This window comes from Bos grunniens, chromosome X (genome assembly GCF_055505025.1).
Source record: "Bos grunniens cultivar Pamir isolate PY7600 chromosome X, Bosgru_T2T1.0, whole genome shotgun sequence".
Lineage (NCBI taxonomy): Eukaryota > Metazoa > Chordata > Mammalia > Artiodactyla > Bovidae > Bos > Bos grunniens.
The window spans coordinates 53,859,021-53,886,637 of record NC_141194.1 but is presented as its reverse complement, the minus strand read 5'-3'; the positions used below and the strand labels follow the sequence as shown (position 1 = coordinate 53,886,637).

Here is a 27,617-nt window from a genome sequence, read left to right as displayed (position 1 = left end):
TATGGGGTGTCCTTTCTGTATTCTGGCAGTTTGTGGAGTTCTCTTTATTGTGGCTATTCCTCACTGTGTGTGGGTTTGTACAGGTGGCTTGTCAAGGTTTCCTGGTTAGGGAAGCTTGTGTCAGTGTTCTGATGGGTGGAACTGTATTTCTTCTCTTTGTTCAGTCGCGCTGTGGGGAGGGAGGGAGGGATGCTGCAAGCAAATAACACTGGCGTGCGCTCGCAGTGCCTCAGCCACACTGGGTCTGCCCCCGCTCACTGCGCGTGTAGCCTCCCTGCCCACACTGCTCGGGCTCTAGGTTGTTCCGCCGGGAACAGTCCGAGGCTGGCCCTGGGTTGCATGTACCTCCCAGGTCCAAGCCGCTCAGGTTCAGGCACTCGGATAGTCCTCAGAGGCGCAGACTCAGTTGGGCCTGAGTATTGTGCTCTTCCCAGGTCCGAGCAGCTCAAGTGATGAGGTGTTTGGCGAGCGCCAATGCTGCGACTTATCGCCTCCCCGCCACTCGGTTATCTGGGCGCAAAACCGGCGCACCTTCTTAGGCAGATGTTAACCGTCCAGACCCCCAAGAAGTTTTAGTTAGCAAAGAAGCCTGCTTACAGTTTTATACATAATGTCTCTCTGGGGCTGCGATTGCCCCCTTCCGGCTCTGGCTGCCTATCACCGGAGGGGGAAGGTCTGCAGCCGGCTATCTCTGTTCAATTCTTTGTTCCGTGCGCGGGCCTGGCGGTCTTAGGTTGGGGCTGGCTTTTCGCGTAGTAGATATCCCACAGTCTGGTTTGTTAGCCCAAATTATTTCGCTCAGATAGTGCTCAGGGTATTCAGGCCAGATTCTTACTCTAAGCGATGCAGCCCGCGCTGCGCCTCCCTGCCCAGCCCCCGCTTGTTAATGGCGCCTGCAGGCGTCTGCGCTGCTTCTCCACTGGGGGAGTTACCGTAGGACTCGCAATCTTCGAGTTTTAATTGTTTATTTATTTTTTCTTCCTGTTATGTTGCCCTCTGTGCTTCCAAAGCTCGGCACAGATTCAGCAGTGAGAAGGTTTCCTGGTGTTTGGAAACTTCTCTCTTTTTAAGACTCCCTTCCCGGGACGGAGCTCCGTCCCTCCCTCTTTTGTCTCTTTTTTTGTCTTTTATATTTTTTCCTACCTCCTTTCGAAGAGTTGGATTGCTTTTCTGGGTGCCTGATGTCCTCTGCCGGCATTCAGAAGTTGTTTTGTGGAATTTACTCGACGTTTAAATGCTCTTTTGATGAATTTGTGGGGGAGAAAGTGTTCTCCCTGTCCTACTCCTCCGCCATCTTGGCTCCTCCCCCCATATGATCATTTTTAAATGTTATCAGAATATTTGAAAACACTGTCCATAAAATGTAATTTTTGACATTAATTTGGCCTTATGAATTATGGTTTTAAAGTCCTTGAAATATATATTTTAGGTCTACTTTATCTGTTATAGCTAAATTATGTTAAAGTCTCCCATATAGACATTTTTATAATTTTTCTTCTTGTTTTGCAGGTTATTTTCTTCATATATTTAGGTACTTCTTTTTTCCAAAAAATGGTTCATGAATACAAATCCTTAACATAGCTTGCATTTTCTATCAATGTAAAATGAATCTGTTGGGACAATTATGATTATATAGTTATTGGTCTTGTTTTTTTCCATAAATATATAAGTGACATGATTAGATGTCTATTTGGAGAATGGAATGATTGGAAGAAGGTGAGACTAAAGGATGAGAAGCCAGTGAGATTATTACAATGGTCCAGATAAGAAATGGGACTTCCATGGTAGCTCAGCTGGTAAAGAATCTGCCCGCAATGCAGGAGACACTGGTTCAACTCGTGGGTCAGGAAGGTGCCCTGGAGAAAGGATAGGCTACCCATTCCAGTATCCTTGGGCTTCCCTCGTGGCTCAGGTGGTAAAGAATCTGCCTGCAATGCAGGAGACCTGGGTCCGATTCCTTGGTTGGGAAGATCCCCTGGAGAAGGGCATCACAACCCACTCCAGTATTCTTGCCTGGAGAATCCCCATGGACAGAGGAGCCTGGCAGGCTACAGTCCATGGGGTCACAAAGAGTCAGACATGACTGAGTGACTAAGCCAGCACAGATAATAAATTATGAACAACTGGATTAAGTTAAGAGCTACAGAGAGGCTTCCAGCAAGTAGAATACTCAAGACTTGGTATAACTTGAATTGAAGTGGGTTGAGGCAAGAGAGGAGCACTGAGGGCAACACCTAGATTTCTGACTTCATTAACCATTATCTAAAATGCAATATAGGAGGAAGAGCTGGGCTGGCTTTTCAGAATAAGCCATTTCCTAAAGTTCCTCCTTTATATCCATCCCCAAAACTCACGTCTGGACTTAAACCTCAGTGCTGAATCTTTGTCAGTTGATTGTTTTACTCAAACAAAGACTTTCCACCTTAGTATAAAATACTAGGGTAAATATTAAATTTCAAGGAGATATTTCATTTATGTGCCAAGAGCTCTTTCATAAATTAGAAGAATAACTTCGACTAAGGAAAAGAAGGAATAAATGTCCTAAAGCATCCCCAGGGTAGTACATAGGTGAAAGTGAAGTTTTCCACAAGAGGGCAGCATCGCCTAATAAATTATGTTACTGAAAGCTTCTTCCAACAGGGGTTGAAAGGAGGCTGAAAGGATAGAAAATGTAGGCTTAGGGAGCCATAGGACCTGCCACACCATGAAAACCAAAGGGTCCCACCATTTCCAAGGCCATAATTATAGCTATTCCAAGTGACTAGCAGTGGCAGATGTCACCACAGCAGGGAGAATGAAGACATAAAACTCATCAATGGAGGATAAGTGATTGACACACCTGAAAACTCTCATTCTTATGACTGGATCAGAAGCCACTGCTGCAGATCATGTCTATACTCTTTCTAAGTGTTGATATCTCTGTATAACCAGTATTTCACAAGGGTCTTTATTTCCTGTCAGATCTTTTTATTCCTAATGGTTTCCCAGCAAATCTTGTCTCTGAAGGTTAGTTTGCAAAGCACAATACAGTTTGTTGCTCTCCTTATTTCATAATGGTGGTTGGTTACTCCAATTATGCTTCCTTTATATCCTAGGGAAAGGAGTGGGGCTGAAGTTCAGAGAACCCATTATGATAAAGGCATTTTACATAAATTGCTTCATTTAATCATCACAATAATGCTATTACATAGGAACTATTATTTCCCATGTGACAGAACAAGGAAACAGCATACATGTGTCTGTCTGACTCCAAAATGACACAGAGAGGGAAGCAGAGGATGGGACTAATTGAGATAGCAGCATTGAAAGATATACATTACCATAGTCAAATAGATAATCAGTGGGAATTTGCTGTATGATGCATGCAGCTCAAATCTGATGCTCTGTGACAAACTAAGAGGGCTGGGATGGGGTGGGAGGTGGGGGGGAGGTTCAAGAGGGAGGGAACATATGTATACTTATAGCTGATTCATGTTGTTGTATGGCGGAAACCAACACAATATTGTAAAGCAATTATCCTCTAATTAAAAATAAATTAAAAAAAAACTTTCAAATTCACCAAGCTGCTCCTTCAAGAAGCCTTATTTAAAACCTAAATCATGACCTATCCAAGACAGTGACAGTGTGTCTAGTGTATAAGACATTATTTTACACATTACTTTTTACCTAGGTACATGGACATGCATATATGCTAAGTTGCTTTAGCAACTTTTGTCTAGCTCTTTGCGACCTCATGGACTGTAGCCCATTAGGTTCCTCTGTCCATGAAATTCCAGGCAAGAACATTGGAGTGGGTTGCCATGCTCTCTTCCAAGGGATCTTCCCGACCCAGGGATCGAACCTGCATCTCTTATGTCTCCTGCACTGGCCAGTAGGTTTTTACCATTAGTGCCACCAGGTACATGAGCAGGCATGGCTTAATCTTAAGGACCAGCAGGCTTTAATAATATAATAAATCAGTGGGATCCTATATATTTTCATCTTTACTAACTGAGATCATTTGGACATAGAGCAGGAGAAAAATGGAGGAAATAAACAATGGCTTGGTTTACTAAGGGTCTGGTGGTCCCAGTCACTGAGATCAGGAGCTTGTGAGAAGAAGATGATGTATTAGGTTTTGAGCATGTTTTGTGTGAAATGCTTCTGAGAAATCTAAGTATAAATGTCCAGTAGGAAGTTGGCCACAGGGGTCTGGGGCATAAGAGATATAGTCATCAACATATAGATGATAGTTGAAACTCGGGGATCAGGTGAGATTTTTCCATGGTATATTAATGAAAATAGAAAGGATAGAACTAGGGGAAACACCAGCATTTAAAAGGGATGGGCAGAGGAAGAGCAGGTGGTAGAGGAACCTCATTTAGAAAATGAACAGAGAGGTAGAAATAGAAAGCAATAGAATATCTTGAAAGCAAGAAAGTAAAGTTTCACAAAGAAGGGCATAATCCAGAGCAACAACGTCACATTCCAAATGTAAGTTATATACAATGAAGACTGGAAATAACCCATTGACTTTGACAACTAGGAGGTTTCATATATACATACATACATTTATATATACACACACACATACATGTGTGTGTGTGTGTGTGTGCATGTGTGTGTATATAAAGAGAGAGAGAGAAAGAGAGCAGTTTCAGTGGACTTCTGGGGGTCAAATTCAGACTGCACCGGGTGGAAAGCTAAATGGTAAGTAAGAGGAAACAGTGAGTATAGACTCTCCTTCTGGATATGAATTAAAAGAAGATGGGGCAGAAGCCAGAAGGGGAAGTATGACTGCAGGAAGACACTTAAATTTTTTTCTAATAAAAATAATTAAGATGGAAAAGCTTGGGGACATGTATAAGATAAAGGAAACACACAGAAGGGGAGAAGTATGAACTCCAGTAGTACAAAACAAATATACAGCAGCAAAATGAAAGGGAGACCAATGGAAACCTCACCAATAGGCAGATGCTTTGACAACAATAGAATGACTGTCCTTATTTTCCTCCTCCTTATGCCACTGTGTGTGTGCTTAGTCACTCAGTCATGTCCGAATCTTTGCAACCCCATGGACTGTAGCCCACCAGGCTCCTCTGTCCATGGGGATTCTCCAGGCAAGAATACTGGAGTGGGTTGCCATACCCTTCTCCAGGGGATCTTCCTGACCTGGGAATCAAACTGGGGTCTCCTGCATTGCAGGCGGATTCTTTACCAGTTGAGCTACCAGGGAAGCCCCTGGTATGCCACTCTACTTACCTGGAAAGCTTTTCCCCTCCTGATGGTTTCTGATCAAATTCTACCCATCTTTTAGTTAAGATTTCACCTTCTCAATGAAATCTTACTCTAATCATCTCTTCTGAAGTGCCTTTTCTTTCTCTTGAACTCTAACAGCAATTTCGGTCAGCAATTCATTTGACAATCACCCTTATCTTCTGGAATCTCCTTTATGGTTTTCTTAAAAAATGTATTGCTAATTAATTTGTCATACGTGTGTCTTTTCTACCCTGTTAGACTGCATACTCCTCAAGGGCAGGCTTCTCATCTTAGACTTTGCCACAGCCTCCAGAGGGCCTACCATGCTGGGAATAGGGTCTCTTTAAATATATGTGTTTCAGCAGTGGCAGCTTCATGTGAAGGAGTAGATGGAAAAACAGTAGTTCAGATAGGTCCTTGGTGTGTAATGAGTCATTTAGTTCTCTCAAAGGCAAATAAGGATTCTTAAGTCCTACAGAGGTAAAATAAATTTATCCAAGATAACATGGGTAGCATGTGACAGTACTAGGATTTGAACCAAAGGCCCTTTCTCTTATGCCATTCTGCTTCAGTTGTCTGCAAAATTCTGTTCATGTGAAACACCTCTTTCCTTGATATTGATAGACATACCTCTATTGAGGCTTTATTACCAACCAAGCGGTTTCAGTGACCCTTGTACTTTACAGCAAATCTCCCTGTACCTTACCTCCTGACAATCAGCTTGAGGGTCCGGAAGGAGCCTTTGATGAGGATGAGAGCCTCTTGGCGGGAGCCGTACAATGGAGTGCCATTGATATTCACCAGCTCATCACCAGTCCTCATCTTCTGGGACAAGGCTGCCTTGCCTCCATCTTCGATCTGTATTGTAGAGAACAAAATAGAAAGCAGGTGGTGAGGTGACTCCTTCCCCAAAATTCTACTTCCTGGCTCCTCCCAACCTCTGAGCCACAAGAAGTCCTGGGGGATGACACCAAGATGCTCGAAAGAACAGCTAAGAAGCTGGTCACAGTCCATTATTTACTGAAAGCAAAGCCTGGGCATGCCCTCAAGGGAGAAGGCACCACAGATACAATGCAATATCTGCCCTGGAGGAATCCACAGTCCATTTGGGGAGACATGTGATTCCAAATAACAAAATGATATTTTAAGAAACCTCAGTGTGTGAGCATAGAGTAGCAATCCGTGAAAACAAATTAGGGCCAGAAGAACTAGGCTCAAAATGACTTTTGGCAAGTTTTTTTCTCTCAGTAGGCTCTGAAGTCTGACAAACTTGAGCATGAGTCTTGGCTCTAGTATTTCCTAGCTGTGTGACCCCAAGGAAGTTACCTAACATCTCCATGTATCAATGGCCCCAAATGAGAAATACAGAAAATAAGCGTCCCTACTTCACAGGGCCATTAGTATATGAAATGTCTGGGGGCAGTAAGTTCTCAATGAATGTGAGCTCTGATTATTGCAGCAAGGGGGTTGACTCTGAAGACTTTGAAGGTGGCTTCCAGCTCAACCTTCTGTGAATGGAATCGTAAAATATACAAAGGTCATTTATCAATACCTCTTCAACAAGCGCCTAGCACAGTGCTTCCAGTGTCTGTCACACAGTGGGCACTGGGCAAAACGGGAATATAGGTATTAACTGTTCCACCACAGCCTACAGAATTTCCATTGGTCAAGGGCAATCTTGGCAGGAATGTAGTGAGGCTGGGAGGTGGGCATTGAAACCAAAGGAAGAACTAACAGCCACTGGAGTAGGTGAAAGCAAAGCAGAATGTCCCCTAAGGATCCTTATTTACATCTACCTTTGTATGTAACATTTTTTCTATCACAGAGGTGAGTTCTACCTATGGGAACATTAATTCCATCCTGGTGATAGGAGTCATCTCATCCATCCTTTAATCTATTCTAAAGTTTTTGGTTAATTTTTGGTAAAGTTTTTGTATGCAAGGGACAACATGCTAACTGCTAAAGATACAGAAATGAATGAGGCACACATAGCTCCCAGATTCAGGGGTGGATTACCATCTAAAGTTCATACGTCCATGGAGATGGGCGGGTGAAAACAGGTCCAACCTATGAATGGAATCAAGAAGAGATGTTTGTTTGTTTGTTTGTTTGTTTCTCTCGGGGGCAAGAAAAAGTTGAAGATGATTAAACCATATAATTATTAGGGAAAGTCAGGTTCGAAACTGGACAACTAAGGACTGGTTTTTGCTGCAGGTATTTTTACATTTCTTGTTCCAATCTTTCTTTCAGTCTTTTATAGCATCGCTCCAATCTATCCCCATACTGTGTAAGTTAGAATATTGATGAGCTTTTGGTTGGCCGGCTCATGTGCAGTTTGGCAGATGAGACCTCCTGAGCTCAGAGAAAAATGTTAATTCAGGATTTAAAAAATCCCATCAAATAAACTGAAGTTCTGACTTAAATCACAGACTGTTATTAAATTTATTGCTGCTAATCCAACATTTTTTTAAATTAACCTTTGTCTGACAAATCATAGGTTAGCCAAGTGACATTGAATATATATATACCTTTGTCTAGTACCTGGGCCACCACTTAAGACAAAACAAGCCAATATTGGTAAATGGGGAACAACTCTCAGCAAATTAATTAGGATCTCTTATTTCCATTGTCATCATTATTATTACTTCACAGTCACTGCTGCCAAAAAAAGAAAAAGAAGCAAAATGCTATATTTGAATGTCAGAAGTTCTATGTGAATGACTCATTCCTTTGGCATCCATGGAAAGTTATTAGGCAGGATTTTCAACAGGCATTAGTTATCGGAAAGGGCTTCCTTAGGCTAACAAAGAACCATAAACAGGAGTCTAACTAATGAATACTAATAGATTTTTCCTGTTGATGTACATTAGTCTTAATTTACTCTACCTATTTTTAAATTCATATAACTCAATTATCCATATTACCATTAACCATAGCAAGTCTTTCCTTCAGTATGTATTGATATTAAGTACCACCTCGGGTTTATTAAGCACTTTGTTACATCAACAAGATTTGTTTATTCTAGATGAGAAAATGAAAGGGGGGTACCTCTTAAACCAAAATGCTTAATTATGGCTGCATCAAAAGCTCAGGCATTTTTCATTCCCTACTGCCACTCTGCCTGCCACCATCTGAATCCTTGCAGGGACTCTTTCTTGGAATGTAGCCTCAAGCCAATTGTTCATGCCACTTTTTCTGTTTCATGCCCTTTCTCAGTCATCAGCAGCATCATCTTCAGAACATGAATAATAATAATTCCATTTTAGCCCAAGTGTGAGGATTTGCAGACAACAAACCAGAAAATTATGAGCATTCAGCACAACCCCAAAGTACAGACAGGGCCAGATCAGGAAATGAAACTCCATTTGGTTCAAGAGCCCTTGGACTATACTCCAAACTAGCTCCTTCCCGGACCCAGGGAATTCACTGAGCTATACAACAGATTCCTTCTTACTCCTCCTGACTTTTGGATTCTAGTAAAAAGTATTGCTCACTGGTCTTCCTTCTCCTTCCTCCACCTCTATATTCATGGGATCCAGCATGTTTTCCATTTATTGTTTGGCATCCTGACAACCAGTTCTCCAGGTCAATGGCTCAACCACATATTTGTTTATATAAAAGATAAAGCAGCTGTTCATTTTTTCTAGCAAGGAAAAACAATGAAAAGGAAAGAGAAGGGAAAGAAGAAGAAAGGGAGAAAAAATAATATGTATATTCTTCTATAAAAGATATTGTTTTTCCCTTCCTACAGTGCAACTTATAACTGGTTGGGGTACAGGAGAGGTGTGAATCAACAAACATGTTTGGAATAACATGTTCTGCTTGAGGGGCTGTATAGCATCATTTGATGCTATCCATTCAATATGGCTAGTCAATTTTCCAGCTCTTCCTGAATCAGCCCTTCAGGGTTTCTTTCTTTCTTTCATTTGAAGTGTGGTGAATTCTCAGATTGTACCCATACACACTGGAATGTCAGTAATAAACACACATCTTTACAAAGCCCAGTGTAAACAATGGTTAACTTATGTGTCACTTTGGAATATTTAAGTGATCATTGGGCTAGCAGTGAGTGGCTCAAATAATTGAAAACTGATTGCATAGTCAAATGGCCAAAAGCTGGCTGGTGTTTGGAAAGTTGGGAAGGGATGACAGACCTTGTGTGTGTGTGTGTGTGTGTGTGTGTGTTCACTCAGTTGTGGCTGACTCTTTGCGACCTTATGGACTGTAGCCTACTAGGCTCCTCTGTCCATAGGATCTCCCAGACAAGAATTCTGAAGTGGGGCTGCCATTTCCTCCTCCAGGCCATCTCCCTGACCCAGGGATTGAACTTGTGTCTCCTGCATCTTTTGCATCGACAGGTGGATTCTTTACCACTGAGCCACCGGGGAAGCCTGGTTGACGTTGGACAAGTCTCTTTCCCCTCCTTTGGCCTCTTCTACCCTTATTGGTTAAAAAGTGGGGGGTCTGACTAGATGACCTCTGAGGACCTGTGGATCTCTGACATTCAGTGACCTGTGTACAGTTAGCAAAGTCATGCATTATCATTCTGCTGACACAGATAATCCCACTGTGTTTTGCCTTCACTCATGTTTCACTCCTATGAAACTGACTAATCAACATCCATCTCTCATTTCCCTGTGGTCTTTATCCATTGTTTCAGAGTGGTCCATCAAGGTTGGAACATTTGTAAAAGCACAGCTGGGACACTGAGAGAAATAGACTCTTGAAGCCCTATTTTGTGCTAATGAGCTGGTGAACTGGAAATTTTTGATGAATCCATGAAGCATGAAGTGCTCTAATATCTGTCAACAAAGTGACAAATTGGCTTCTTGAGAGTAAAGACAAACAAAATGGACTTAACAGTATTTACTGGCTTTCTAGTAGCTTTTATATTAAACAAAAGATATTAGCAGATACTTGGGCTTCCCGGGGGGTGGTAAAGAATCTCCCTGCCAATGCAGGAGATGAGGGTTCCACTCCTAAATCAGGAAGATCCCCTGGAGTAAGAAATGGCAACCCACTCTAGTATTCTTGCCTGGAAACTCCATGGACAGAGGACTCTGGTGGGCTATAGTCCACGGGGTTGCAAAGTATTGGACATGACTGAATGACTAAGCACACACACGGCAGATACTTGGTTAAGTCTTTTGACTAAATGAGGAAATATGAGAAAGTGAAAGAAAGAAAAGTTAAACCAGATTTATCTTGTGGAAAAAATGTGTCAGCAGGAAAAACATCATCATTAACAATAACCAGCAGGTACTGAATCCTTATTACTATAGTGTAAGAGCAGTATTAAAAGTCAATGATGATTGGTTCAAGATGGTGGAATAGAAGGACATGTGCTCACCTCCTCCTGTGAGAACACTGAGATTGCAACTAGCCATTGAACAACCAGTGACAGAAGGATGCTGGAACCGACCAAAAAAGATACCCCATGTCCAAAGACAAAGGAGAAGACACAATGAGACAGTAGAAGGGGCACAATAACAATAAAATCAAATCCCATATCTGTAGGGTAGGCAACCCACAAACTGGAGAGTAATACCAAAGAAGTTCTACCACTATTATGAAGATTCTGAGCCCCATATCAGGGTTTCCAACCTGAGGATCTGGCAAAGGGAGTAGAAATTGCCAGGGGATCTGACTTTGAAGGCCAACAGGATTCAATTGCAGGACCTCCACAAGACTAGGGGAAACAGAGGCTCCACTCTTGGAGGGCATAAACAAAATCTTGTGTGTATCAGGACTGACGGGTAAGGAAGAGTGACTTCATAATAGACTGAACCAGATATACCTGCTGGTGTTGGAGTGTCTCCTGTGAGGCATGAGTCAGTGGCGGCTTGCCGCAGGGACAGGGGCACTGCCAACAGCAGTTCTGGGAGGTGCCCTTTGACATGAGCCCTCTTGGAGGTCACCATTAGCCCTAACATACAGCCTGTAGACCCTAGGACTGGGTCACCTCAGGCCAAACCACTGACAGGGAGGGCATGGAGTCCCACTCATCAGCAGACATTATGGTATTAGTGAGCACAGCCCTGCCCGCCAAAGCAAGACTCAGTTTTTCCTACCATCACTCTCCCCATCAGGAACCTTGCACAAGCCTCTAAAATAGCCTCATCCATAAGAGGGCAATCAGAAGAAGCAAGAAGAACTACAATCCTGTAGCCTCCAGAATGAAAACCACAATTACAGCAAGTTAATTAAAACGAAAAGGCAGAGGATTATATCTCAGATGAAGGAACAAGATAAAACCCCAGAAAAAACGATTAAGTGAAGTGGAAATAGGCAAACTTCTAGAAAAAGAATTCAGAATAATGATGGTGAAGATGATCTAGGAACTTGGAAAAAGAATGGAAAAGATGCAAAAAATGTTTACCAAAAACCTAGAATAACCAAAGAACAAGCAAACAGAAATGAACAATATAGTAGAAGGAATCAATAGCAGAATAACTGAGGCAGAAAAACAGATAAGTGACCTGGAAGACAGAATGGTAGAAATTACTGCCACAAAACAGAATATAGAAAAAATAATGAAAAGAAATGAAGACAGCCTAAGAGAAGTCTGGGACAACATTAAACACACCAACATTCATATTACAGGGATCCCAGAAGGAGAAGAGAGAGAAAAGGGACTCGAGAAAATATTTGAAGAGCTAGTAGTTGAAAATTTCCATAACATGGGAAAGGAAATAATAGTCAGAGAGGTCCAGGTAGGATAAACCCAAGGAGGAATACACCAAGACATAGTAATCAAACTGACAAAAATTAAAGAGAAAGATAAAATATTAAAAGCAACCAGGAAGAAATGACAAATAACATACAAGGGAACTCCCATAAAGTTATCAGTTGATTTATCAACAGAAACTCTACAAGCCAGAAGGGAATGGCATGATATATAGTTCTGAAAAGGAAGTACCCACAACCATGAATACTCTACCCAACAAGAGTCTTGTTCAGGTTTCATGGAGAAATCAAAGGCTTTCCAGACAAGCAAAAGTGAAGAGAATATAGCACTACCAAACCTGCTTTACAACAAATGCTAAAGGAACTTCTCTAGGCAGGAAACACAAGAAAATGAAAAGAGCAACAGAGAAATAAATTCAAAACAATTAAGAAAATAGTAATATGATCATTGGCGGAGGAGCCTGGTGGGCTCAGTCCATGGGATTGCAAAAGAGTTGGACATGACTTAGAGACTAAACAATAACAACAGCAATATGATTATACGTATCAGTAATTGCCTTAAATCTAAGTGGATTAAATGCACCAACCAAACGACATAGACTGGCTGAGTGTATACAAAAACTAGACTTGAATATATGCTATCTACTATATACCCACCTCAGATCTGGGGACACTTACAGACTGAAAGTAAGGGGATGGCAGAAGGTATTCCATGCAAATGGAAATCAAAGAAAGCTGGAGTAGCAATACTCCTATCAGACAAAATGGACTTTAAAACAAAGACTGTTATAAGAGATAAAGAAGGACACTACATAATAATCAAGGATTTAATCCAAGATGAAGACAGAACAGTTACAAATATATATGCACCTACATGGAGTACCTCAATATGTAAGGTAAATACTAACAACCACAAATGGAGAAATTGAAAGTAATACAATAACAGTGAGGAACTTTAACACCCCACTTTCATCAATGGACAGATCATACAGATAGAAAATTAATAAGGACTTCAGCATGTGGTACAGCTTCAGATTTTCCTCCATCACCTCTACCTAGAGGCAGGGTATAGAATACCCAGGAAGGTCTCAGGGGATGCCTGGGAATCATGGCTACACAATTTTGCTCAAAGATGAATGGTGACTGATTTTAACTCCCCCAGAACTAGTGCTAATTTATGCATAATCTCCCATCTACGGGCACAGTAGTGGCATTCTTCACCTGGAAATTTCTGCAGGAGAGACATTTTAACCTTCTTGCAGTTTCTTACAGACAGGTAGGGTACCCCCACCAAAAAAAAAAGAAAATTAATAAGGAAACACAGGCCTTAACTGACACATTAAACCGGGTGGAGTAATTGATATTTATAGAGCATTCCATCCAAAAGCAGCAGACTACACATTCTTCTCAAGTATACATGGAACATTCTCCAGGATTGGCCACATGCTGGGCCACAAGGTGAACCTTGGTAAATTTAAGAACATTGAAATCACATAAAGCATCTTTTCTGATCACAATGCAATGAGACTAGAAATTAACTATAAGAAATAAAACTATAAAAAAATACAAACATGTGGCAGTTAAACAATATGTTACTAAACAACCAATGGATCACTGAAGAAATCATAGAGGAAATAAAACAATACCTAGAGAAAAATGAAAATGAAAGCACAATAATTCAAAACCTATGGGATGCAGCAAAAGCAGTTCTAAGAGGGAAGTTTGTAGCAATACGATCTTACCTCAGGAAACAAGAAAAATCTCAAGTAAACAACCTAACCTTACACCTAAAAAACTAGAGGAAGATGAACAAACAAAACCTAAAGTTAGTAGAAAGAAATCATAAAAATCAGAGTAGAAATAAATGAAATAAAGACAAAGAAAACAATTGTAAATATCAAAGAAACTAAAAGCTTGTTCTTTGAAAAGATAAACAAAATTAACAAACCTTTAGCCACACTCATCAAGAAAAAATAAGGGAGAAGACTCAAATCAATAACATTAGAAATGAAAAAGGAGAAGTTACAACTGACCCCACAGAAATACAAAGGATCATAAGAAACTGCTATGAGAAAGTGTATGCAAATAAAATGGACAACCTGGAAGAAATGGACACATTCTTAGAAAGGTACTGTCTCCCAAGACTGAACCAGGAAGAATTAGAAAATATGAACAGAATAATCACGAGCATTGAAACTGAAACTCTGATTATAAACTCCCGACAAACGAAAAGTCCTGGACCTGATGACTTCACAAGTGAATTCTTCGAAACATTTAGAGAAGAGTTAACACCTATCCTTCTGAAAATGTTCCAAAAAATTGCAGAGGAAGGAAAACTTTCAAACTCATTCACCCTGATACCAAAACCAGACAAAGATACCACACACAAAAATAAAATTAAGGCAATATCACTGATGAACATAGACACAAAAATCCTCAACAAAATACTAGCAATCTGAATCCAACAATACATTAAATATATCAATCACCATAATCAGCTAGAATGTATCCACTGATACAAGGATTTTTCAATATCCACAAATCAATAATGTGATATACTACATCAATAAATTGAAAAATAAAAACTATATGATCATTTCAATACAAACAGTAAAGCTTCTGACAAAATTCAGCACCCATTTGTGATAAAAAAAAAAATACTCTCCACAATGTGGGCATAGAGGGAACATACTTCAACATAATAAAGGCCACATACAACAAACCTACAGCTAACATCACACTCAATGATGAAAAGTGGAAAGCATTACCTCTAGGATCAGAAACAAGAAAAAGATGTCCACTCTGCCCACTTTTATTCAACATAGTTTTGGTAGTCCTAGCTAAAGCAATCAGAGAAGAAAAAAAAAAAAATAAAGGGAATCCAAATTGGAAAAGAAGTTAAACTGTCACTATTTGCAGATGACATGATACTATACATAGAAGATCCTAAACATGCTACCAGAAAACGACTATAACTCATCATGAATTTGGTAAAGTTGCAGGTTATACAATTAATATACAGAAATCTGTTGTTTTTCTATACAGTAACAACGAAAGATCAGAAAGAGAAATTTAAGAAAATTCCATTTACCATCACATCAAAAAGAATAAAATACCTAGGAATAAACCTACCTAAAGTGAAACTGTTAATCACTCAGTCATGTCCAACCTTTTGCAACCCCATGGACTATAAGCCACCAGGCTTGTCTGTCCATGGAGTTCTCCAGGCAAGAATACTGGAGTGGGTTGCCATGCCGTCTTCCAACCCATGGATTGGATCTTTCCAACCCATGGCTTGAACCCAGGTCTCCTCCATTGTAGGCAGATTCTTTACCATCTGAGCCACCAGGCAAGCCCAAAAGTGAAAGCTTAGTCTTCCCATGTGGTGCAAGTGGTAAAGAACCTATCTGCCAATGCAGCAGATGTAAGAGACATGGGTTTGATCCCTAAGTCAAGAAAATCCCCTGGAGGAGGGCATGGAAACCCATTCCAGTATTCTTGCATGGAGAATCCCAGGGACAGAGAAGCCTGGCGGGTTACAGTCTATGGAGTTGCAAAGAGCCAGACACAACTGAAGTAACATAGCATGCACAGACCCACCTAATAAGGTGACAAAATATGTGTACTCTGAAAACTATAAGACGTTGATGAAAGAAATTGAAGACGACACAAATAGATGGAAAGATATACCATGTTCATTTATTGAAAGAATCAATATTCTCAAAATGCTTATACTGCACAAGACAATCTACAGATTCAATGCAATCTCTATCAAATTACCAATGGCATTTTTCACAGAACTAGAACAAAAAAGTCTTAAAATTTGTATGGAGACACAAAAGACCCCAAATAGTCAAAGCAATCTTGAGAAAGAAAAATGGAGCTGGAAGAATTAGGCTCCCTGACTTCAGACTATACTACAAAGCTACAGTCATCAAAATAGTATGGTACTGGCACAAAAAATAGATCAATAGAACAGGATAGAAAACCCAGAAATGAACCCATGCACCTATGGTCAATCTATGACAAAGGAGGGAAGACACACAATTTTGCAAAGACTGTCTCTTCAATGAATGGTGCTAGGAAAACTGGGCAGCTACTTGTAAAAAAAAATGAAATTAGATCATTATTTAACACTATACACAAAAATAAGCTCAAAATGGGTTAAAGATCTAAATGTGAGACTGGACACTATAAAACTCCTAGAGGAAAACATGGTAGAACATTGACATAATCACAGCAACGTCTTTTTCAATCTGTTTCCCAGAATAATGGAAATAAAAACAAAAATAAACAAATGGGATCCACTTAAACTCAAGAGCTTTTTCACAACAAAGAAAACAATAAACAAAGCAAAAAGACAGCCCAGGAGAAAATACTTGCAAATGATGTGACTGACAAGGATTAGTCTCCAAAATTTACAAACAGCTCATGATGCTTAACAGCATCAAAGCAAACAACCCAATCAAAAAATGGGCAGAAGACCTGAATAGGCATTTCTCCAAAGAGGACATAGAGATGGCCAAGAGGCACACGAAAAGATGTTTAACATAGCTAATTATTAGAGAAATGCAAATCAAAACTACAATGAGAAATCACCTCACACCACAAATAATAAATGCTGGAGAGGATGTGGAGAGAAGGGAACCCTCCTACATTGTTGGTGGGAATGTAAATTGGTACAGCCACTATGGAGAACAGTATGGAGGTTCCTTAAAAAGCTAAAAATAGAGCTACTATATGACCTTGCAATTCCACTCCTGGGCATATATCTGGAGAAAAACATGATCGAAAAGGATTCTTGCACCCTAATATTCATTATAACACAGTTTACAATAGCCAAGACATGATAGACATGAACCTAAATGTCCATCAACAGAGGAATGAATAAAGAAGATGTGGTACATATATACAATGGAATACTACTCAGCCAGTAGAAAAAGGAAATAATTCAATTTTCAGCAACATGGATGGTTGCTTGAATGTGACACTCCACAGTGTCATACTGAGTGAAGTAAGTCAGACAGAGAAGGACAGATATTGTACAACATCTCTTATATGAGGAATCTAAAAAGAAATGATACAAATGAATTTACAAAATAGAAAGAGACACACAAACTTAGAGAGCAAACTTACAGTCGCAGTTGGGAATAAAAGGGGTAAGGGATAGTTAAGGAGCTTGGGATGGACATGTACACGCTTCTATATTTAAAATGGGTAACCAACTCCGTAGCACATGTAACTCTACTCAATGTTATATGCCAGCATGGATGGGAGGGGAGTTTGAAGTAGAATGGATACATGTATATGTATGGATGAGTCCCTTTACTGCTCACCTGAAACTATCACATTGTTAATTGGCTGTAGCCCAATTCAAAATACAAAGTTTTTTAAAAAGTCAATGGCATAATTGTGAATACCTCTGCTTGCTATGAAATATTTATTGGAAAAACTAGGCAATTAACTGAAACTTCACTGTCCAGTTCTAGGGCTTCTAGCCAGATTATACCACAGTCCTGAACTCACAGGTTCACCTGGTTGGTTGAATTCATGGATGCAAAATCATATATTAAAGGGAGGGTGAACTGTAAGATTCTTGAGCTTCCATAGATTTTGGTATCCACAGGGGTTAGGGACCACTGTACCTGGCCATTCTCCTACCTCCACCAGCTTGTCTACTGTCTAAGAAGGCAAACAACATAGCTAATTGTGTGAATTAACTTTTTTGAACTACATAAATGGAAAAGGTCCACTCAGAATACAGTAACTATGAAAGTGAAAGTGAAGTCACTCAGTTGTGTCAGTCTTTGCAAACCTATGGACTGTAGTCTACCAGGCTCCTCCATCCATGGGATTTTCCAGGCAAGAGTACTGAAATTGGTTGCCATTTCCTTCTCCAGGAGATCTTCCTGACCCAGGGATCAAACCCAGGTCTCCCATACTGCAGGCAGACGCTATCCCACCTGAGCCACCAGGGAAGCCCAATAGTAACTATATGGCTTTAAAAAATAAGTATATCCTCTGGGACTTCCCTGGTAGTCTAGTGGTTAAAAATCTGCCTTCCAGTGCAGGGGACATGGGGTTCGATTCCTGGTCAAGGAACTAAGATTCCACATGCTGCAGGACAACTAAGCCCACGAGCTGCAACTACTGAGCCACATGCCACAAGAAGAGCCAGCATTCCTTGCTGAAAGATGCCACAACTAAGACACAGTGCATCAAAAAGAAAGGTATATTCTCTGAATGTCTTTTTATAACTTTTGTAAAGATTTTCAAGTTTTGAGTAACACTGCTGCTGCTGCTGCTGCTAAGTCACTTCAGTCGTGTCCGACTCTGTGTGATCCCACAGACGGCAGCCCACCAGGCTCCGCCATCCTTGGGATTCTCCAGGCAAGAACACTGGAGTGGGTTGCCATTTCCTTCTCCAATGCATGAAAGTGAAAAGTGAAAGTGAAGTCGCTCAGTTGTGTCCAACTCTTAGTGACCCCATGGACTGCAGCCTACCAGGCTCCTCCATCCATGGGATTTTCCAGGCAAGAGTACTGGAGTGGGGTGCCATTGCCGTTTCCATTTGAGTAACACTCCAGACACCAATTCAGCAATTTGGCCTTTTCTGTGTAATCAATAGAGAGAAAACGTAGAGATGGAGATAATCTGGCTTTGAGAAATTTAGCTATCAGGAATGGATCATCAAATTATAGATAAAGTCTGTGCTTATTCTGAAACTAAGTTTGACTTGAGCAGACCACAAGTTGGGGATGTTTCTGATCTTCCCTCTCTTACCCCATTGGTATCCCCTAGAATCTGCTCATGCTAGGAGGAATCAATCAGAGTGACCTGGAGAAGGGAGATGCAGGGTTTGAAATCTCCGCAGCCTATTTTCCATGGCTTTCAACAGTCTGGGCTGCAGACAAACTACCTGCCCTAACTTGTTTCTTTTTTTTTAATTTTTAATTGGAGGATACTTATTTTATAATATTATGTTAGTTTCTGCCATACATCAATGTGAATCAGCCATAGGCATACATACATCCCCTCCCTCTTGAACCTCCCTCTTACTTCCCATCCCTCTAGGTTGTCACTCTCTCCCTTCAAAATTCCTCCCAAACTCCAAAGTAGTCTAAATTTGAAAAACAAGGAACTGTCACTTCTAATTTAAACTTCCCTACCTTACCCCAGCTTCCCCAAAGGCAAAACAGAAAACAAAAGCCCCTCTCTTAAATAAATGAGAATTAAATAACATCAACCAACTAAAAAGATGTAAATAGGCATGGTTCTAAGTAGTAATTCCTATATGGAACCAGATTGAGGAGGTGGACACCAAAGAAGATATTCTTTCCCTTACCAACTAAGAATCCTACAAGGGGCTGCCCCAGAATGTAAAGTTCTGTGGATCAGAACCACTGGCTCTCCTGACCTTGGACCAAGGGAACTGTGCCCTAGATTATGACCAATCTTTACAGACAACTCGTTCCTCCCAAGCTGCTTAACTGCCATCTATTTTACTAATCCTCATAAGGAAAGCTCTCAATGCTCCAAATCATTAAATTTCCCCGAGGGATTATCCCGTCAAATTCTAAACATCTTTGCAAAAACTCAATCCAGAGCCAAGCTCAGCTCTAAGAACTTGATGATGAGGAAAGGGGTAGGGAGTTAAGTGCACCGTATCCTACATCAGCAAACAAAAGCAAGTTGGTCTTTGTTCCTCCTACTAAGTCAATCAGTCCTGCTGTCTCCGTAAGTCAGGTAAGGAAGGAAAAAAAATCACTGTGCAAGAGCAAACTCAGAGTTTCTTACATTATCAGCAAATATGCTTATTGGGATCCTGTTCACACTTTGTCAACTCTAGCCATTTGTTGACACTGAAATCTTTTGCTGACATTTAATGTTATCAGTGTTTGTCAAAAATGTTATTTAGTTTTTGGTGGTTTAGGACAGTAGTCTGTAGGATGGATTTATATGTCCCAGGCTAGACACAAATGATCTACTGGAAAGGGTGATAATGGAAGTTCTGATTACATTTATGCTTATCTAATTAAAAAATAAGCCTTATCAGTATTTAATATTGGTGGTGGTATATTGTATCATCCTAAATAAAATAATGTACATTGGAGACATGTGCTCAAAACATTTTCAGTGATGTAAATTTGTACTAAAAAAAATTTGGCCAGACTTCAATGAGAGGGCTAAAACTATAAAGCTTTTAAAGGAAAACACAGAATATCTTTATGACCCTGAGGAGGGCAAAATTTTTTAGGCAGGATACAAAAAAGCAATAATCATAAAAGATACAGTGTTATATTGGAGTTCATCAAAATAAAAATATGTTCCTTAAAATGTCACTAAAAATGTGGAGAGACAAGCCACAGACTGGAAACATATTCATAATGCATATATCTGACAAAGGATTTATATTCAGAAAATCAATAAGAAAAAGACAACCAATTGACAACTGGCAAAAGACTTGAACAGGAACTTCACTAAAAATATATGTACAGCAATATGAACTCCACATTGCTGGTTGGAGTATAAAATTGTACAACCACTTTGGAAATCTGTATATCTAATCTAGGACCAAGAAATTGTACATCCAAGTGTACCTAAGAGAAAGCAGTGTATGTGTCCACAAAAAGAGACTTGATTGTTCATAGTGGCTTTATTTACAATAGACAAAAAATAAGAATGACCCTGGGGCTTCCCAGGTGGTGCCAATGCAGGAGACATGAGAGACTCAGATTTGATCCCTGGGTCAGGAAGCTCTCCTGGAGGAGGAAATGGCAACCCACTCCAGTATTCTTGCCTGGAGAATTCCATGAACAGAGGAGCCTGGCAGGCTACAGTCCATGGGGTTGCAAAGAGTTGGATATGACTGAGTGACTTAGCACGCATGCATGCAAGAATGACCCATCAAGACATACCTATACACAAATTAGCATACTGCCTAGCAACAAAAAAAAGAGCAAACTACTGATACATGCAATGAAGTGGATGCCTATCAAAAATATTACATTGAGCAAAACAGACCAGATTAAAAGAAACACTGTATGATTCTATTTTATTTAAAGAACAAGAACAGACAAAACTAATCTATGGTGATAAAAAGATTTGTAGTTACCTCTGAGAGGGTGTACTGACTATGAAAGCACATGAGCATAACTTTTGGAGGTGCTGGAAATGTTTTACATGTTAATCTGGGAACTGATTACATGGGAAATATATATACATCTAAAAGTCACTGAGATATGTGAATTTATATATATAGTGACATCTAAAATGAATATATTTTTTATTTTGAAGAACTCCAATACTGTATTTTTATGATCATTGCTTTTTGTATCCTGCCCCCAAAATTTGCCAACCTCAAATAAGTTTCATATATGTGTGTGTGTGTGTATATATATATATATATATCACTTATTCTTTAATTTAAGAGATACTTTTAAGAACTCTACACTATACAGATTATACTTTTTGAGGTAGGACCTAAGGACTGGGCACTATATCCACATACTCATAGCTTTAATCAAGGCAAAAGTATTTCACTTAAAGAGTAAGCCTTTATGATAGGGCTAAAACTTATGAATTTGCCCATTGTTCCTCTGGGCTTTGAGATAGTATTCATCTGCTCTACCTCCCACCCACCCACCCCCTTCCAATAAAGTAGGTGATTCCAGTAGGAAATAATGTTGAAGACAAGCACTTTGTTTTCTTTACCTGTCAACTAGTAAAGATGAAAAGTTTAAATCACCAACCAATTTCTATGTTGATATATCATAAAACCAGAATCAATCCCTTATCTAATCTTGGAGCCATCCACCTTTGTTTCTCCTGTCTATCTCAGGTGTGTTTCTTTGTCATGGTTCAGGTTAGGATTCCTGCTACCCACTCTGAGAAGCAGAACTTTAGGTCAGGCCATTGTCACACTGGCAAGGATCTCTTCTTCAGATAACATTACTGCTTCCTACTGTATTACCTATGCTTCTTAGCTGTCTAATAAGCTATGAATTTCAGTGGTACAAGTGAGAAAGAACCTTGCAAAGCTGACGTGGTAGAGAGAGTTCAGGGAGGGCTGAGGTGGAAAAAGATCAAAAGCTCAACAAATGGATATGGCAGCAGGTTAAAGACTTTGTTCCTGATTTCTAGAAGCAGTTGCCAGCAAAAGAGTTCACTATATACAACCATGATATAAGTTCCCTTGTACAGGGTTTTAATAGTCTAAAACTTAAAGTCCTTGATGACTCCCCCTAGCATCAAGAGAGCATGGAGTGCAAAACTAGTGGCTGAGCCTAGGGGACTGAAAAGACCAATAGTCTTTTATATACCACATAAGATTAAAAAAATACTGTAAATAGGACGCATTAACTTATTGGCATTTATGAACTGTGCATAAATGCTTATAAGAACTGCCCAAATTAAAAATAAATGAGTGTTACTTTAATTACCAGATTACTACACAGAAATGGAAATAATTCTACTTGGATTAATATAATCTTTCTCTAGTACCAAGCTACTTTTGATTTAAAAACTATTCTTCAACTTGGTCAATAGTGTCCTTTTAACTTTCTAGCTGAATGCAAATGGGTTAGATATAGCCTTCCAACCCAAGAGGAGGACATGATTAGCTATCCGGAGTCTGAACCATACCAAAGCCAGTTTCATTCAATAACTTATTTATGATTCCCTGAAGCCTTTTATTTATAACCCATTATGAAAAAAGCTAAAGACAGTTTCTAAAGAGTCCACATACCCAACATTAGTCATTTATGACTGGAAAAAGACCAAAGGACTAACACCCTTCAGGGAAGGGACAAAAGGCTGCCTCTGAAAACCACTAGGCCTGCTCTACTGCCTGGAACCCACTTATCCAGCTTCCTAGGAACCCACATGCCCTCTACCAGATGTGGACCAAGGGGTTGGGGGGCTTACTTTCTATTGTCCACAGCTGGGCCTCTGCATTCCGCTCCCAGAACACTGCCTCTGCCCAGGTGCCGTCCTGCAGCAGTGATTTGATTCTTGGGTCTTCACTTAGCTCTCAGAACAGTATCAGATAAAGAGTGAGGGAAACAGGCATTTAATTTCCTCCCATCCTTGTACATAATTGCTAACAAAGCAAACAACTCCCATGGAAATAACCTACCCAGGTGGACATTGCAAAGGTTAACAACAATACTATTCTTTACTGACCCTAGGATAGATCCCATTTTAACTTAAACTGGCACACTTGCTGCTGCTTTCACATAGTGCTACAATGCTGGTAACAAGTAAGCCATTATACTGTTTAGTTCCAAGATACTGTCTTATTTGTGTGGTGACTGAGAAGTGACATACCATCACTCTCTGGCTCACCGAAATGCATCAAATAACAGAAAACAAAACTGAGTTTCCACAAGTGAAAAAATCAAAAGGGAGAGGAAATGTACTCAATTGTTTGTGTGTTAGTGTTGGATGTGTATCGCTCAGCCATGTCTCACTCTTTGCGACTCCATGGACTGTAGCCTGCCAGGCTTCTCTGTCCATGGGATCCTCCAGGCAAGAGTACTGGAGTGGGTTGCCATTCCCTTCTCCAGGGGATCTTCCCAACCCAGACCCCAGATTGAACCGAGGTCTCCTGCATTGCAAATTCTTTACCAACTGAGCCGCCAGGGAAGCCCCTAGTGTTGGGTAGGGACTCATATCAGAGCACATTTTCCTTTGCAATACCAAGATTTCTTGGGAAAGAAAATAAGGAGGAAATGATGGGCATTTGAGTTCAAGGTCTGAGGAATCAATAAGGGTAAAGCAGTGTGAAGCTTTTCTCCTAGTTAGCAGACTTGCTTTTCAGGTTAAGGCTCGATGAAAAGAAAAACAGACTTTTACTTCCTGTCCCTACTCACTCACTCACTTCTTTAATCTTACACACAAGGGCAGATCCCTACCCCTTCCCCTATAACGGTTGACTTCTTCAGACCACAGATTACACAAACCTAGGCACTGAGGATATTCCTCATAGTCAAGGTTACTCTGGAGCTTTTCTTCCTCCCTCCAAACTTTCTCCATCCCTCCTCAGTCATTCTCCCTGTGTACATACACTCTTCCATCCATACCTCTCTCTTTCCTGAGCATTTAGGCTTTGTTCTCTGTTTTAAACCCCCTACCCCTGTGCCTTTTCCTGCATTTCTTATGGGTAAATATCAAGTACCGCTATCATTAACATCTGGCACTTATGTTTACTAATTGAATCAGACAGAGAGACCAAGGAATGATTCTTATAGTGTAAATACAGTGTAAATTTAAAAATATATATTCTTTTATAGTGTAAAAAGCCCTACACAATCTGGCTATGACTGCCTTTTTGGCCTCATTTCCTACATATAGTGAGACCATACCAAATTTTCTGTTCTTCAGAGAGGTCAAGTCTATCCTCACCTCAGGACCATTTGAGAACATTCTTGTTTAGATCTTTATGTAGCATCCCATCATTCAGGTATCAGCTCAAATACCACAAGGCCTAAGAAGGCCTTCCCTGACCACAAATATCAAGTAGACTCCTCTGTTTCCTCCACCCCAACTGCCATCATTTTCCATCACACTGTATGTGTGCGTGCTAAATCACTTCAGTCATGTCTGACTCTTTGCGACCCGATGGACTGAGGCTTGCCAGGCTCCTCTGTCCATGGGATTCTCCAGGCAAGAATACTGGAGTGGGTTGCCATGCTCTCCTCTAGGGGATCTTCCCAACCCAGGGATCAAAACTGGGTCTCTTAAGTCTCCTGCATTAGCAGGCATGTTCTTTACCACTAGAGCCACCTGGGAAGCCCCCTCCATCATATTACTTGTTTTATTTTCTTCATAGAATTTATCATTTTGCATTATTTTATTTATTCCTATATATGTTGACATTTGTTAGGATACTTGCATTATAATGGGAGATAGTCAGACAATGTCTTTTCACAGTCCTATTACTGGACCTAGGAAAATAAAAGTCTGTATTGATCATAGTGTTTGTTCAATAAATTTTTGTTGAAATTAAAATTAGAAAGGACCTCAGGATATGAAACTAAAAGACACTTGCTCTATGGAAGGAAAGCTGTGACAAACCTAAACAATGTATTAAAAGTAGAGATGTCATTTTGCCAACAAAGATCCATATAGTGAAAGCTATGGTTTTTCCAGTAGTCATGTGAGAACTGGTCCATAAAAAACTGGGAATAGAGCTGCCATATGACCCAGCACTCCTGCTCCTGGGCATACACCCCAAGGAAACAAGAACTGAAAGAGACACACATACCTCAATGTTCACTGCAGCACTATTTACAATAGCTAGGACGTGGAAGAAACCTAGATAGCCATAGGCAGATGAATGGATAAGGAAGTTGTGGTACATATACACAATGGAATATTACTCAGCTATAAAAAGGAAAGCATTTGAGTCAGTTCTAATGAGATGGATGAACCTGGAGCCTATTATACAGAGTGAAGTAAGTCAGAAAGAGAAAGACAAACACTGTATATTAACGCATGCTGCTTCTACTTACTCACTTCAGTCATGTCCAACTCTGTGCAACCCTATGGACTGCAGCCTGCAAGTTTCCTCTGTCCATGGGATTCTCTAGTCATGAGTACTAAAGTGAGTTGCCATTTCCTTTTCCAGGGGATCTTCCTGACCCAGGGACTGAACCTGGGTCTCCTGCACTGAAGGCAGATTCTTTACTGCTGAGCCACCAGGGAAGCCCTGTATTTGGTGGCTCAGAGGTTAAAGCATCTGCCTGCAATGCAGGAGACCCAGGTTCGAACCCTGGGTTGGGAAGATCCCCTGGAGAAGGAAATGGCAACCCACTCCAGTACACTTGCCTGGAGAATCCCATGGAGGGAGGAACCTGGTAGGCTGCAGTCCATGCGGTCGCAAAGAGTCGGACACGACTGAGAGACTTCACTCACTCTCTCACTCATGGAATTTAGAAAGACAGTACTGACAATCCTACATGCAGGCCAGTAAAGAGACATAGATATGAAGAACAGACTTTTGGACTCGGAGGGAGAAGGCGAGGGTGGGATGATTTGAGAGAATAGCACTGAAACATATATACTACCATATGTAAAATAGATGACCAGTGCAAGTTTGATGCATGAAGCAGGGCACCCAAAGCCAGTGCTCTGGGACAACCCAGAACAGGGTGGGGAGAGAGGTGGGAGGAGGGTTCAGGATTGGCGGGACACATGTATAGCTGTGGCCAATTCATGCTGATGTATGGCAAAAACCATCACAGTATTGTGAAATAATTATCCTCCAATTAAAATAATTAATTGGAAAAAAAGAAGGCTAAGCATTGAAGAATTGATGCTTTTGAATTGTGGTGCTGGAGAAGATGCTTGAGAATCCCTTGGATTGCAAGGAGATCAAACCAGTCAATCTAAAGAAAATCAACCCTAAATATTCATTGGAAAGACTGATGCTGAAGATCCAATACTTTGGCTACCTGATGTGAAGAGCTGATTCATTGGAAAAATACCCTGATGCTGGGAAAGATTAAGGGCAGGAAAAGGAGGCAACAGAGGATGAGATGGTTGGATAGCATCATTGACTCAATGAACACGAGTTTGAGCAAACTCTGGGGGATGGTAAAGGACAGGGAAGCCTGGCATGCTACAGTCCATGGGGTTGCAAAGAGTTAGATACAATTGAGTGACTGAACAACAGCAGCAGAATATCATTCCGTTCATTTGCCTGATTCTAGACAAGTAACCGGAGAAGGCAATGGCAACCCACTCCAGTACTCTTGCCTGGAAAATCCCATGGACAGAGGAGCCTGGTAGGCTGCAGTCCATGGGGTCGCTAAGAGTCGGACACGACTGAGTGACTTTACTTTCACTTTTCACTTTCATGCACTGGAGAAGGTAATGGCAACCCACTCCAGTGTTCTTGCCTGGAGAATCCCAGGGACGGCGGAGCCTGGTGGGCTGCTGTCTCTGGGGTCGCACAGAGTCGGACACGACTGAAGCGACTTAGCAACAGCAGACAAGTAACATTATTTTAACTTTTCTTATCATATAACTGAGGTTCAGGGATGTTACACACCTTGCCCAAGATAGAAAATCTAGTAGTGTTAGTCACTCAGTCGTGCCCAACTCTTTGCGACCCCATGGACCCCTCCAGGCTTCTCTGTCCATGGGATTCTCCAGGCAAGAATACTGGAGTGGGTTGCCATTTCCTTCTCCAGGGGATCTTCCCGACCCAGGGATTGAACCCAGGTCTCCTGCATTTCAGGCAGATTCTTTACCATCTGAGCCACCAGGAAAGCCCACGATTAGGCTTCAAATATTTTCTTCCTCAAGATTGTGACAAAGCCCATGTTTTCCATGGGTAGATTTTTATTCATGATCCTTAACTAGAAACTCAAAGAGTTCTGACTAAAGAGGTACTTTAGTTTTCCAAGCCTTTAAAAAACATCATTATTATTGGCTCAGAATATTCCAGAATAATTGTTCTTTGAGTTAAACATCTCCTCTTTGTGATGAGTGCTCAGAGGTGAATGCTAATTTGGTGGGAGGAATGAAGCTTTTAAGTAAACTTAGGTGCATGGCAACAATACCTTGTATCCATATACGATTCTCTTTAGTTTGCAATGCTCCCAGCCTTAGGAAGTTAATTTAAAACACACACAAGCCCTCACAAAGAGACCATGAACACTAAAGAGATTTAACTGCTCCCGACA

The 27,617-nt window shown here is 40.7% G+C and overlaps 1 protein-coding gene across 1 annotated transcript in view; it reads right to left on the bottom strand.

The window, feature by feature from the left end:
* The window catches only part of SHROOM4 (shroom family member 4), a 268,987-nt gene that overhangs the window by 130,390 nt on the left and 110,980 nt on the right, over positions 1 to 27,617 (bottom strand). The window contains 1 exon segment of the mRNA XM_086388761.1: positions 5,945 to 6,096. Within this exon segment, the coding sequence (XP_086244887.1) occupies positions 5,945 to 6,096 (152 nt within the window).